Source organism: Carcharhinus amblyrhynchos, chromosome 3 (genome assembly GCF_965287045.1).
Source record: "Carcharhinus amblyrhynchos chromosome 3, sCarAmb.v2.hapA, whole genome shotgun sequence".
In the NCBI taxonomy this organism is placed as follows: Eukaryota; Metazoa; Chordata; class Chondrichthyes; order Carcharhiniformes; family Carcharhinidae; genus Carcharhinus; species Carcharhinus amblyrhynchos.
This window is the reverse complement of record NC_137326.1, coordinates 29260987-29275031: the sequence shown is the minus strand read 5'-3', so window position 1 is coordinate 29275031 and position 14045 is coordinate 29260987. Positions and strand designations below refer to the sequence as shown.

The 14045-nt window shown below is 44.5% G+C and overlaps 1 protein-coding gene across 6 annotated transcripts in view; it reads right to left on the bottom strand.

The window, feature by feature from the left end:
• Positions 1 to 14045, bottom strand: part of ccdc66 (coiled-coil domain containing 66) — a 61425-nt gene that overhangs the window by 11228 nt on the left and 36152 nt on the right. For 5 of the 6 annotated variants that reach the window (XM_080182677.1, XM_080182685.1, XM_080182679.1 and 2 more), the window contains 4 exons: positions 8137 to 8221; positions 4280 to 4441; positions 2157 to 2301; positions 1898 to 2023 (listed from right to left, as the gene is read on the bottom strand). In XM_080182677.1, coding sequence (XP_080038803.1) covers positions 1898 to 2023; positions 2157 to 2301; positions 4280 to 4441; positions 8137 to 8221 — 518 coding nt within the window. The remainder of the gene's footprint in view (positions 1 to 1897; positions 2024 to 2156; positions 2302 to 4279; positions 4442 to 8136; positions 8222 to 14045) is intronic. The other variant, XM_080182678.1, reaches the window with a different exon arrangement.

Genomic DNA, 14045 nt, shown 5'->3' with positions numbered 1-14045 from the left:
AAGGCAAACATCTGTTACCAACTCCTTTCGAACTGAGTGCTTGTTAAGCTATTTCACAGGGTATTTAAGAGTCAATTCCGTGGGCCAGGCGTCACATGTAAGCCAGACTGGATAAAGTCAGCAAATTTCCTTCTCTTGAAGGACAGTATTTGCTTATTAGCATCACAAGCAGGCTTACATTAACACTGCAACTAAGTTACTGTGAAAATCCCCTATTCGCCACACTCCAGTGGCAAATGTCTGTTTGGGTAGACCAAAGGAGAATTTAGCATGGCCAATGCACCTAATCAGCACGTCTTTTGGACTGAGAGAAGAAACTGGAGCACCCAGAGGAAGTCCACGCAGATGGGTTTTTAATGACAACTGATGATGGTCACTATTCATGATGCTAGCACAGGCACAATTTTGTTAATTGATTTAAAGTTCATTGGTGGAATCTGAACAACGTGTTCTCCAGGCACTAACTTGCCTTAGGCTATGGATTACTAGTCTAGTGACATTACCAAGCCACCAATTCCCCAAGGTTGTGGCTAATCCTTTACACTCAATTTACAAAGGCAAATATAACCTCTTAGGAAACATTGTTGAGCATCCTGCTATTTCAAATGAAATTTGGAGAGTTCAGTGAAACCTGGCTGAGTTAGGGTGTTTTTTTTTGAAAATGGGTTTTTAAACAAAATAAGTTACTGGAAGAGAGTTCATCACCATCCAGTTTGAAAACTCAAGTTAAAAGGCTCATGCAGGAATAGAAAGAACCATGCAATACAGGAAATAACTGGAGCACAGTATGAAAGCTTGGTGCCGTTTCTGAACTGTTTGCTTTACACCATGGCGTGTGTAAATTCAAGTCTCCTGCAAGTCATCAATGTTTAAACTTTCAAATTCTGAAAACAGGCATCATTTTCTTCTCATTTAAGTAGGAAATTTGGGCAATTGATGCAGTTTTACATTAGTGTGCATTTTCTATTATTATAGGAACTATGTTCCTGTGTTCTTTCCTACCTTCAATATAGTCAAATGTGTTCGCTAATAGGAGTACTGTGTGGTTTACTCATTTATTTGACAGAGAATTTACAACACAGTAACAGGCCATTCAGCCCAACCATTCACTATTGGTGTAAACTCTCCACAAACAGTTCTATTCACATTCCCCATCTTGTTCCAAATTTCTTCACCTATCTAATCTTGGATGTTGACGTTACTTAGATCTTTACCTTCTGCCACCCACCTCAGCTGGAGTTGTGCCCCCCCTTCTCAGCACCATGTTTTAAGAAGAATGTGAAGTGGGAGAGGGTACAGAACAGATGTATCAGATTTTACCAAGGACGAGCGATTACAATTACATGGATCAACTGGAAAAACAAGTGGTTGGGATTTGGATTACAATATCTAATAGAATGGTGGCTACAGATACAAAAGAGCACTCAAAATGAAATACTTAAAGGGGAAGAAATTGCAGAGATAAAGAGAAAGAGCATGGGAGAGGAAGAAACTGGATTGTTCTCTGAAATTGTCTGCACAGACTCGGTGGGACAAATTGTTGCCTTCTGTGCCAGGTTACTGATGTTAATTTTTTTTATGCATGTTGAACAGGAAAATAGGTTCTTCAATATAGTACAGCCTAATATTGACCATAACATTTAAATCTAAAGTACACATATGCTAAATTTTGTTTTAAAATGGTCAACACTGCACTTGGCACAATTAACTGGCAAGCAACATTTCTACACCTACAAGTATGGCTGACCAAATGGGCTGAGTGCTTATGAGAGAAAAATTCAGAGTTCTTATAAACCAACCAGGCTTAGTGTAAAGATGGCATTACAGCTGTTGCACTGAGGCATTTTTACAGTGTCATGAAATGCATCAATTAAGGTTTTTGCTGACAAGTACTGACCAGTTTGGATACCTCTATCTTTTCTAGGAGAATCTTTTTCTATCAAGATTTGTCCCGGTATCTCACTGACTTCTTCAGCAACAAGACTATTAGGTGCAGTACAGGAATTTATGCAACTTATGGTACCTGTCAGTCAAAAAATAATGTGTCAATCAAAACAAAATGAAAAATTATGAGAACACTAATTACTATATTCTTCAACAACAACAGAACAACAACAGCCACAAACTCTAAAATCTGCCCAATATCTGTTGCATGCCTTCTATATTCTTCTGAAGATTTGAAATGTCATGTCCTTTCCGAACCAATTCTCTAATGCGCTGTTCCTGCTTCTGCCTTTGTGCGTCTTCTTGTGCCCGCTGCACAGTTTCATAAAGCAGATTGGTTTTCCGGTTATGAAGTTCCTAGAAGATCAAAGATACCTTAAGATTGTGTGATTTTTTTAGTATTGCTAATGAACAAGATTTTCAAACTTAACTAGAAGTTCACATTTGATCAGTTTTGGCTACCAATTAGCTGTGGTCAATAAATGAGAACAAGGTACCACTGAGGTTGCAGATTTACAATCATAGATTCTTCAGACATGGTGGCACTTCTGAATACATTTCAATTTGGATTTTGACAAAAGAAGTACAATCTCAGACACTGCTGACAACACAAACTCAGTGGAAGAAGGTCTTGAGCACACATCTTGACTTCTCAATATTGCAGATTCAAGGTGCATATTTGGTGGATGGGAAGTCCATGTGCCTCAAGGCTACATTCCTGACTTCAGCTGACTTATCCATAACCTGGCTATTTGTGTTTTCTAGGAAGGCTCCCTGGTCTTCTTAATGTCCAGCTGGATTGAGGCCAAGATTTATTTGCAGCAGGTACTGGAGGCCTTCCACACCAGAGCGTGCTTGGATGGTCAATTTACTAACTGTTCAGAGTTTTGTAAAGTGTTCTTTTTTAAAAAGAATCAAATTTAACAGTTAAGCCAAAGCAAAGAACAAAGAACAAAATCAGCCCGGGAAACAGGCCCTTCGGCCCAATGAGCCCGCGCTGCCATCTCAACACCACCAGTCCACCTCTCTACCCATGACCCCTATCTAATGTTTTATGGCCATCCAGATTGAGGGAAACTGATTTAGGGACAATTTATTCCTGCCAATCAGCCTAACAGCACATCTTTGGGGTGTGGGAGGAAACCAGAGCACCCGGAGAAAACCCACGCAAGCACGGGGAGAATGCGTAAACTCCCACAGACACCGGCCCAAATCCATGTGTCTGCACAGCAGTCAGCGATAGTCACTGAGCTGTCGTCTTGCCCAGTATCTTGTCCAGTTTAGGCACACACCAACGACATGAAGCACTAGGCCAATCTCTAACAACCAAGAGCAGCCCCAGTACGACCCATCGCGTGTATGCCCCTCGTTGGACACGAGGTGGACCGACTTAAAACCTGTGAATGAAAAGAGAAAAAACGTTATTATCATACTATACCTATTTACATTACCAGGGACGCCCCAATGCTAATGACCCTTATTTAAAAGGTTCTCCTATATCCACCCATCTCCAACTCAGTCATGTGCCTAAGTTACTCTAAAAGGGCTCTAGCGTGTTTGCCTCCACCACCTTACTTGGCAGAGCATTCCATACCCCCACTACCCTCTGTGTGAAAAACCTCCCTCTAATATCTGCGTTGTACCGCTCCCCCCTCATAATCGAGTACATAGTGGTTTTGGTCCTTTAATATTTAAATAGCCCTATCACTGCCCAATGTCTCTTGCATTCCATTACAATCAAAAGAAAATTGGATTTACTTTGTGCTTTTCATATTCTCAAGACATCCCTCACAGCCAGTGAATTACATTTTAAAGTAGTCACCATTGTTTTGTAGCCACATACAGCAACAGCTTTAGATACAAGATGCCACAAATAGTACAAAAGATGAATGACCCATTAACCTATTTTGGTAGCGTTGTTTGAGCCAGGGAGGAGGGGCAGGAGGGGGCGTCCACCAGAACAGATACACAGGGCTCTGGTTCCATACCTCATCCTAAAGATACAGCACCCTCCCAGGATTCCACTAATGTGTGCACACCTGAATTTTGTGCTCTGATTGGCGTTAGAACCCATGACCATTTGACTCATAGACAAGAACTATACTAACTGAGCCAGCTAACATTTGAAAACTGAGGATTGAATTAAGTGTTGCAATAACAATACAATTTTAAATCAGGGCATCAAGATCAGGAATTACTTATTACTGAGCAATATATCCTGAAAAGAATTAAAATAAAAATATGCTTTGGTTGCAGGCCAGGAAGTACAGAGTTAAGACATTGCTCGACTGGAGGTATGTCCCCAGCATTACACTATATGGCTAATAGCACCCACTTCTTTTTCCCTTTGTGCTCGGGTTTCTTCCTCATATTGTTGTCTCAACCTTTCTCTCTCCTTTGCCAAACGAAGTTCCTCTTTTTGTTCTTCTTTTCTTTTCTGATCTTCTTCCAGCTGCCTCTGTCTGCGACGCTCCTCCACCTGAATGGCAATAGCTTTCTAGAACACAAGATTAAAAAGAACGTTGACTATCATGTTATAAGAAATTATCATCTTCCGTTATTCCTCTTGAATATCACTATATTGGTTTACATTTTTTGGATCTTGTGAAAACCTGAGCAACGAGACGTTTTTCTACTGAAATAGGAGGAAAAGTAAGCTATTTTGGTTTATTTCTCATATTGTTGTTTCACCTTAATTCCTTTGCTAGAATTTTACTTTTTGTACTTTCCAGTTGTGATCCCATTTCAGTTGCAATGACTCGTGATGCTCTCAACATGGATGGCTATAGTTCTCAAGAGCAACCACATGGTTTATGCTCATTGGTATCAAGAAATGAATAGCGTATAATTCAAATAACAGGGAAAGACACCCAACAACTTGATCAAACCAACTTCCAGCAGCTCTGCTCATCATAAATGGGAGGAACGTCCAGATTCTTCAAGTGGTGAGTTTGAAATATGTTCTATAGTACGGAAGATTCAGAAATATCTTTTCCGATCCAAGTAATGAAGCTCATTGCTTGAAAACAGGAAGATTGACCAACTACACCTGTACCTGAAGTCAGCGCCTTCAGTTAGGAACGGCTGTGAGGGATGTCTTGAGAAAGACTACTTTGCTCTCTTTAGAACAGGAAATATTAAGAATAAATTCAACAAAGATAAACAAAATTCTGAGGGACCCCAATGAAGTAAAGAAAATGTGTTTTTTACTGGTGGGTGAATCAGTAATCAAAGGACACAGATTTGAGGCAATTTTATGCAGCAAACTGCTCTGATCTGGAAAGCACTGCCTAAAACGGCTGATAGAAGTAAACTCAATAGTAACATTCAAAGAGAATCGGATCTCTTTTTCTTAGGCGCAACCTTGCGTCGAGGACAACTTGCTTCCACATTCACAGTCCAATGCGCATTCTACAGTCTCTGTTATGGGTGAAACAGATGGTGGTTGGAGGAGCAGGTGGGTGGGGTGTCTGGGCTGCCACGCATTCCTTTCACTGTTGAAGCTTTGCTTCAGTTTGCACTCAGCAATGTAACACAAAATGTTTGGCTAGTTCCCAGGTACATTTCCTTCACTTTGGGTCTTGGGCCAGGGATTCCTAGGTGTTGGTGGGGATGTTGCACTTTTTCAAGGAGGCTTTGAGGATGCCCTTGAAGCATTTGCTTTACACTCCTAGGGCTTGCTTGCTATGTCCAAGCTCAGAGTAGGTTTCTTGTTTCAAGAATCTCATATCAGGCATGCGGACGATGTGACCCATTAGAGAAGCTGATCCTGCATGGTCAATGCTTTGATGCTGGGGTGTTGGTCCAAGTGAGACTAACTGTATAGAGGGGTGGGTATCATTACTGCCCTATAAGCCTTGAGCTTGGTGCTGTGTCTGAAGTACTAGTCCTCACACACTCTCTTCCTCAGACAACCAAAGACTGCACTAGCACACTGAAGGAGTGTTGAACCTTATTGGCAATGTCTGCCCTTGTTGACAGTGAGTTCCCTATAGGTATGGAAAGTGGTCCACATTGTCTAAGGCTATGTTATTGGATTTTGATAACTGGGACAGTGATGTGTGACAGGTCTAGGTTAGAAGAGGACCTGGTCTGAGAGGCGTTTAGTGCAAGGTCAATGCTCTCATATGCCATGATGAAGGTGTAGGCAATGCCTTTGGGACCTGCCTCAGTGTGCGCACAGGTGCAAGCATCCTCTGCATACTGTAGTTCAATGACAGAGGATAAGGTGACCTTGGATCTGACCTGCAGGCGGCAAAGGTTGAACAGATTCCCATTTGTTCTTCAGTTTAAACTCCACTCCAGCGGGGAGCTTGCTGAGGGCGAGATGGAGCAATTCAGCAAGAACGATCGAGAAGAGTTTTGCTGCGAAGACACAGCCTTGTTTGACCCCAGTCCAAACATGAATGGGGTCTGAGGTAGATCCACTAGTTAGGATCACAGCTTGCACGTCACCATGAAGCAGCCAGAGAATGTTGACAAAGCTTTTGGACAGCTGAAATGGAGGAGGACGCTCCATAGTCCCACGCGGTTAACAGTGTCGAAGGCCTTTGTGAGATCAAAGGCAGCCATGCCCAACAGCTGATGCTGTTGCCTACATTTTTCTTATAATTGCCGCACAGTGAAAATCATGTCTGTGGTGCCCCTTGGTGGGCAGAATCCACATTGCTACTCTGGGAGGAGCTCTTTAGCCAGAGGAAGATGATGATTAAGGAGGGCTCTAGCCGTGACCTTTCCTGTGGCTGACAGCAGGGATTTTCCTCTATAGTAATGGCAGGCAGACTTGTCACCTTTCTTGAAGATGCATCACAATTGCAGTGTCTCAGATTTCCTGGCATGCTCTTCTCCTTCCAGTTAAGAAAAATGAGGTAATGCATTTGTGCCATTAGTGTTTCTTCACCATGTTTCAGTGCTTTGGCAGAGATTCCAAGTGTTATTTAGCTGTCAGATAGTTATATATTATCAGTAACATTTACAAGACACAAGTCAGGAGGGTATTGGAATATTCTTTTTTTTGTTTTTATTCCAATTCAATCCAATCAAGTCCAATTCAGAGTCCCAACAAGTTGAGACATTCCTGATCCAAGGTGACAAGACAGGGCTCTCACCTCCTGTCTTGGGCTTGATCTACATGATCCAAGCTGATTGGAGCAGGCATAGCTCCTCCCCGATGGCTTGATCTCATTTGCATCTTAGCCAAAATGCCGAGATGCCGCTTTTAAAAATTGCTTCAAATGAAGCTGAAATGTAACCTAATGACTTCAACCAAGTACAGCATGTTGACACTACACTTGATCTTAGCCAAAAGGCTGAGACCCATGCTTGGATGAGGTCCGTTCCAACAAATTTGTTACCATCCAGGACAAAGTAGTCCACTGAACTGGCAGCCCACCCACTAAGTTAAGTATTTTTTTGCTCCAACCACACATTGGTAGCAATTGCACCACATTTAAAATGCATTGCAGGAAGCTGGCAAGCCTCCTTCATAGCTTGTTTCAAATGAGCAACTTCTACCACCTAACAAAAACAAGGGCAGCAAACCCAAGGGAACACTGCAAGTATCCTCCAAGCCACACATCCAACCTGATTGGGAGATAAACCTATGCACCAACTGTAGTTACATTTGGTTTTATCTCTGAAAGGTGGAGATAGATTAGGAATGAAGGAAATCTGGTGGAAATGTTAACAATGACACTTTTTGAGCACTTTCTGGAATTCTTGCTCTATTCCATAAAATGTTTTTCTTTAATGTAATGCTATAACGGAGTAATCAAAAGAAAATACTACATATTTTAACAATGGAAATTATGGCGTCGATAAACAACAGCAGAAAAAAGTAATCTATAAACATTTAAATCTTACGCACATCAGATTATCACTTATTAAAAACAAGGATAACACTGGTCCAGAACCAGGGGTCACAATCTGAGGATACGGGATAGACCATTCAGGACGTAGATGAGGAGATATTACTTTACCCAAAAAGAGTGGTGAGCCTGTGGAATTCATTACCACTGGAAATAGTTGATGCTAAAACATTGAATGTATTCAAAAGGTGGCTTGATATAGCACTTGGGCGAACAGGATCAAAGGTTATGGGGAGAAAACAGCCACGATCGCAATGAATGGTGGAACAGACTTTTAGGGTCAAATGGCCTCCTCCTGCTCCAATCTTCTATGTTTCTACGTTACCTGGTGTTCTAGTTGCTTCTTTCGACGTAAATCTCGTTCTTCAATCTGTGCTGGGTCTAACAAGGCGGTCATGGATCTCAGGAAACTGAAACGGTAACAACAATGGAAAATTTCTAGTATTCTATGTAGAACCTATAAATATTGAAACCTCCAAAAACTAACAAATTTCATGTGCCATCGGATAAATGTATCACTTGACTGTCAAATCCATTGAGACATAGCAAAAGTCATTTTACAAGTAAATAAATCTGGAGGCAGTTTTTTAAAAAAATCTCCAGTTACATTAAACATTCTGTTTCTCTACAGCTGGCAGTGCTGTTATAGTTGTCCTTTTGGGTGGACTAGATTGGCTACAGATTTCTGCATTGCGGTCAGTATTGTTCCCCCAAAATTGCAAACAGAATCTTATTCCAACACCTGTGATCTATTCTTAGAACAATAAATTTGATGGCATCGGTAGCTTCAGGATTTTGTTGAAATATTATTGTTTTGTTTCAACAGCTATACCTCAAAAAGGTGAAAACAAAACTACAAATATAAAAGTGCTTCTTTATTTATTAGTCACAAATAGGCTTACATTAACACTGCAATGAAATTACTGTGAAAATCCTCTAGTCACCACACTCCAGCAACTGTTCGGGAAAACTGAGGGAGAATTTAGCATGGCCAATGCATCTAACCAGCATGTCATTCAAACTGTGGAAACCGGAGCACCCGGAGGAAACCCATGCAGACAAGGGGACAACTTGCAAAATCCACACAGTTTGGACACTGATCTAAGCCAGGAATCGAACCCGAATTCCTGACGCTGTGAGGCAGCAGTGTTAACCACTGTGCCGCCCCCAATATCAGACCAATCAGAAGTAATGTGTCATTGAAAATTGAAAGCCACTCCCTGCCTATTCTCTGACCATCCCCCCCCTCTCTTCCTGGTAACCCCCATTGCAGGACCTCTGTCCTGTCCTCGCTTATCTTTTGCCTGGATCCCATGATGTTCCTGGACTTCTGGTGGGTGCAGTGCCACCAGCAGTCACCAATCCTGCCGGCACTGGCAGTGTGGGGAGCTATTGGACTTTAGTTGGCCAGTGGCTCTCAGCAAGTGAAACATCAATCATGGGGAGGCCCAACAGCTGCCACTTAAGTGCCTTGATACTGTCAGCCTCTCCACAGAACCAACAGGGCTTCCCCCATCGGTTCTCCAATCACTGTGCAAGATCCACATCAACCCACAAAAGCCAGCCATATAGAGTTAATTTTCTACATTAAAGATTGCAGTAGTTCAAGTGCTCAATGAGATTGTTGTGCCTGCCTGAATTATGCAAAGTCTACTTCAATGAACCTTCCATAGTCAAGCTTCATTACACAATCACAGTAAGATACCGGTGTGCAATCTGTCAGTGAGTGGGAATGAATTTTTTTCATGACAACAAGATTTGTGACATTTGCTGAAAGTCAGATTAGCAAACAGAGAAATAACAAGCTCAAACAAAATTTCCTGGTGCAAGAAGAAGTGAGGCATGGATGAATTACCCATTCTTGGAACTGTACAATATTCTCCCCATCACACTAAACTCCAACACGCCTGGGAGGAGGTGGCATCAAGGAATAACAATATATTCACCAATCAAAATGCACAGAATTGTAGGTGAGACAAGATCATCTAAAATCAAACTATCCATATATATACCAAATAGATTGGTGAAATAAGCACACCGCAAGGGGTTTTCTCCCATTCAGAGTCCCTAAACAGACACAAATTGCAACTAAACATCTAGGCACACTGGTATTTTAAAATACTTGCACCTAAAAAAATTCTTCTTTCAAAATGTACTTGTATGTGGTACAAATACATGTGTTCACAGCCATGAACTGCACTGAAAAATTGCAATATGAACACCATTATTCTTCATCTCAACTCCACTAAGTTCCCACTGAACCCAGCAGCGAAGCAACCCACTTATGTTTGCCATTAAAGGTCACTTCGAAAAAACTACAAGATTAATAACCTGTATTTATATAACACCGTTCATGCAATAAAGCACCCTAAGGTGCTTTACAGAGGCACTATTAAGCAAAATTTTACACTGAACCAGAAATAACAGAATAGGTGACTAACAGCTTAGTCAAAGGGTTAAGTTTTAACAAGTGTCTCAAAGAAGGAAAGTGAGGTGATGAGGTGGAGAGATTTGGGAAGGGAATACCAGAGATTAAGGGCAGAATTTTATGAGATATTTTCTAAGTGTCCTGCTGGTATGAAAACAGGAGAGTTTCTGATCAGTTTTTCGGGCAAGATTTCATACTGAATCTCAGTCTTTGAAAAAACTTGGCTAGACCATTTCTAGCCATTAGAGGCAATGGGCAGGGCTTAATTCACCACACAGCCTGCTGTTCAAATCTGCACATGCAAAGGAAAAGCCAAAAGAACAGCAGCTCTCCTGACAGTACACCCACCCCCCCGGCCGCACACAGCCTCCCCCTCACCCCCACAGACATGGAGGACCTCACCCCCTCCCCGCTGCACCCCCCCCAACATTACTGACCTCCTTGCACATGGCTCCCTCATCACTTCCCTGGCTCTGATGGCGCGACCTTCTCCCTCCCCCGCCCCTGATCATCACAGAGACACAAATCCCCCCAACCCCCATCAGCACACCTGCAAATGCTAACTTCGCTTCCCTTCCATGTTAAGAAGGAAAACTGCATTAAACTGGCTGGAACGCTCTAATGGGCATGTGACTTACCCAAATTGCCTGCAGCAAATCTGTCCTAACAAGGGATAGCTCCACAAACCCCAAAGGATGCACAGACAGTCATGCAGTGCAGGATGAAATGGCCTCCAGGAAGGCAGCTCCCTGTTTTTCTGATGCTGATCTGACCATGTTGCTGGAGGCAGTGGAGACAAGGCAGGATACTCTTTTGCCCCCAGCAGGATGCTATCCGAGGGGAAGGGATGGAAACGCAGCCTGGGAGGCAGTGGCAGCATGTGTTACTGCCTGGGCACAGGCCAGGAAAACTGGGAAGCAGTGCCATAAAAAAACCGAATTACCTCATCTAAACAGCAAGGGTGAGCGTTTAACCTCATCTAGCATCTTCCCCCAAATGACTCCCAGGTCCTCCCATCCCTGCATCCTTCCAGTTCCTGGTCCCCAAGCATCTCCCTCCTCCCCCACAGTATCACAACCCTTGCCCTCTGAGGGCCACCCCCTGAAACCCTGCAGGACTCATGCCATCAGATTTTACATGGTTCCTTCTGTCCCCACAGAAGCATGCCCATAATTGCTGGGAGAGACCAAAATTTGGGTCTTCACCCCCTTTGAGGAGCGGGCACTGGAGCTTGTGGGAGGGGATGCAGAACAATGGAGACAGCATGCTCGGGCTGGAGCACAGAAGTGAGCACCTGCTAAATCTCCACTCATAGGAGATATCTCAAGTAAGTTGTATGCAGCCCAGATTCCTCTCCATTCCTTGCATTTAACCTTGTGTCCTACGTTGCAGGAAGGGATCCTGATGCACCTGGTCCACCTGGCATCACAGCCCCCACTGCTGCTCCACCCATCCTGCCCATCAGCTTGGAAGAGTCCACAGAGGAAGCTGATGTAGGGGCCTCCAAGGCTGGCACCAGTTTTGCAACAGCTTCCACTTCTCAAATCACCATCCCAGATATTCTCACATTGGTGGATCTAGTGGTGAGGCATTCGGGTCACTCTCTGGTGCACACAACACATCCGCTGATGTTTATCGAGTGGAGGGGGGAATGTCCAAGGCCTCTGGTGTGCGGGGGCCTGCCTGAGGTGAGGACTCAGCTGGTTCCACACTACATGCTGGGCCTTTGCGATCACTTCTCCCTCAGCTACTGGAAATGCAGCAACAGAGCCAGGGAATGCAGGAGGGGCTGACAGCAACACTGGACTGACCGTGAGGCTGCTGGGGAGGAATCCCAAAGTTTTCAGGCAGACCAGCTATTGCCTCTCTTGCATGGTTCCCAAGCCAACACTGCAAGGGTGGTGTCCGCGGTGGAAAGCCTGGGGCAGGAAATCCTCACAAGTCACAGGGTCAAAGGAATGGCAGAGTCACAGCAGGCCACAGCTGAGGGCCTGAATGTGCTTCATGGGTTTCTGCGGCCCATGGCTGACAGGCTGCAAAGCTTGTGCAGGAGACCCAGCAAGACAGTGCTAAGACACAGCAGACTATGGCTGCAGCCCTTGAAAACGTGGCCCACTCACAGAGGGTCATGGCTGAGGGGCTGCAGAGTGTGGCCTAGTCTCCGAGGGCACTCTGCTGTTATTGACTGGTGGCTTCTGACTCAGAGGGGCATCGCAGAGAGCTTGGCTACCATGGCAGGAACACAGGTGATCCTCCAAGACTCACAGGGCCAGGTGACGACAGTACTTCTGGAGCTCATGGTAGAAGCACTGCCATCCCATGGAGTGACCTAGAGGCCCACAGGAACCCCGAGGGAGGAGGAAGGGCTTGAAGCCGTGCCAGATCCTTCCAGCTAGGAGACTGCGGCTATCCCCTTCCTTAACCAGAGCACCAAGTTGAAGAGGGTATCATGGATATGTCCCTGGCATCTGGAAACTGGCCAGGGCCCTCAAGGTCCAGGCCTCCGGGGGACAACTGCTAAGGGCATCACAGGCCATGGGATGCAGTGGGCAGCTGACAACTTCGCTCCCAACGTACATCCTGGGGAGCTCCAGAGATGTAGTGGTCGGCCACATAAAGTTAAGAAGTTGTAGCAACACTAAGATGGCATGGATGAAGGGCAACATGAGTTAGATAGAATATTTAGGCACTTTAAAGTCTCACGTTCACTTGTTATATTAGCACTTATTTTGAAGGCATTTTTATTGGCACCAATAAATGTTATTTCACCCCATATCTGTGTTTACTTTGTCTCTGATTAGCCTCTAACAGGAATGTATTTAGCCCAACAGTTGCCGGAGGGATCTTGCATGTTAAAGTTTGTGGAAGAGTCCCCTTAATGCACTGTTACTGAGAAAATCAGGGCACTCAAATAATTCACTGGCTACAGCGGGTGGCATGCATTGGCAGTGATTTACAGCATCTGCCATGGCATCCCCAGAATCCATGGGAGATTTCCATACCATCCCCCCACCCCACATGCCCCAAGCCCTGCAGGGGTTGTAGTGCTCCTTGCCCACTACTCAGATGTGGGCCCAGCATGCATGTGGAGTTCAGATAGAAGTCAGACTACTTTACACCAGGGCATCATCACAATGGCACACTGCAATTCGTCATCACCCTCCTGCCTGCCACAGAAACTTACTAAAATGGCGTACCCAGGCCCACCATACTGGCATTACAATGTCAGACATTGTAAGAACACTGTGGCATTACAATGTTGCAGGGGATTGTAGGACGGCGCGGGGATGGGGATGGGGAGGAATAGAACCCACATATGGCAACACAGGCCCATACTGACCAAAGTGTGTAATGATCAGGGCCTCCCTTGCTGCCCTCATACGCGTGAACCTTGCTGTCGCCAGTCCTCCAGTACCTAGCTGGTGTTGCTTGACATCATCATCATCCTCCTCCTGTCGGGCTGCCTCTCTCCAGCGATGCCCCGCTGGTTGGCCCCCATGTCTTCCTCCTTTAAAAATGTCTCCTCGCTGCTGCACCAGGTTGTGTAGGACACATTACACGACCACAATGCAGGACAATAGCAAGGAACTGTATTGAAGGGCCTGGCAACAGCAGTCCAGGTACCTGAATAGTATTTTGATGAGCCCTGTGCTCCACTCTCTGCATCAGTCTCAGGCCTCTGCACAAGTCTCATCAGCCAGGTCCCCCCATGAGCCACCCCTGCACTCTGGGCTCCTCTTTAAAGACCTCCAGGACATCAGAGCTTCTCAATATATAACTATCTTGCACACTGCCAGGATATTTGG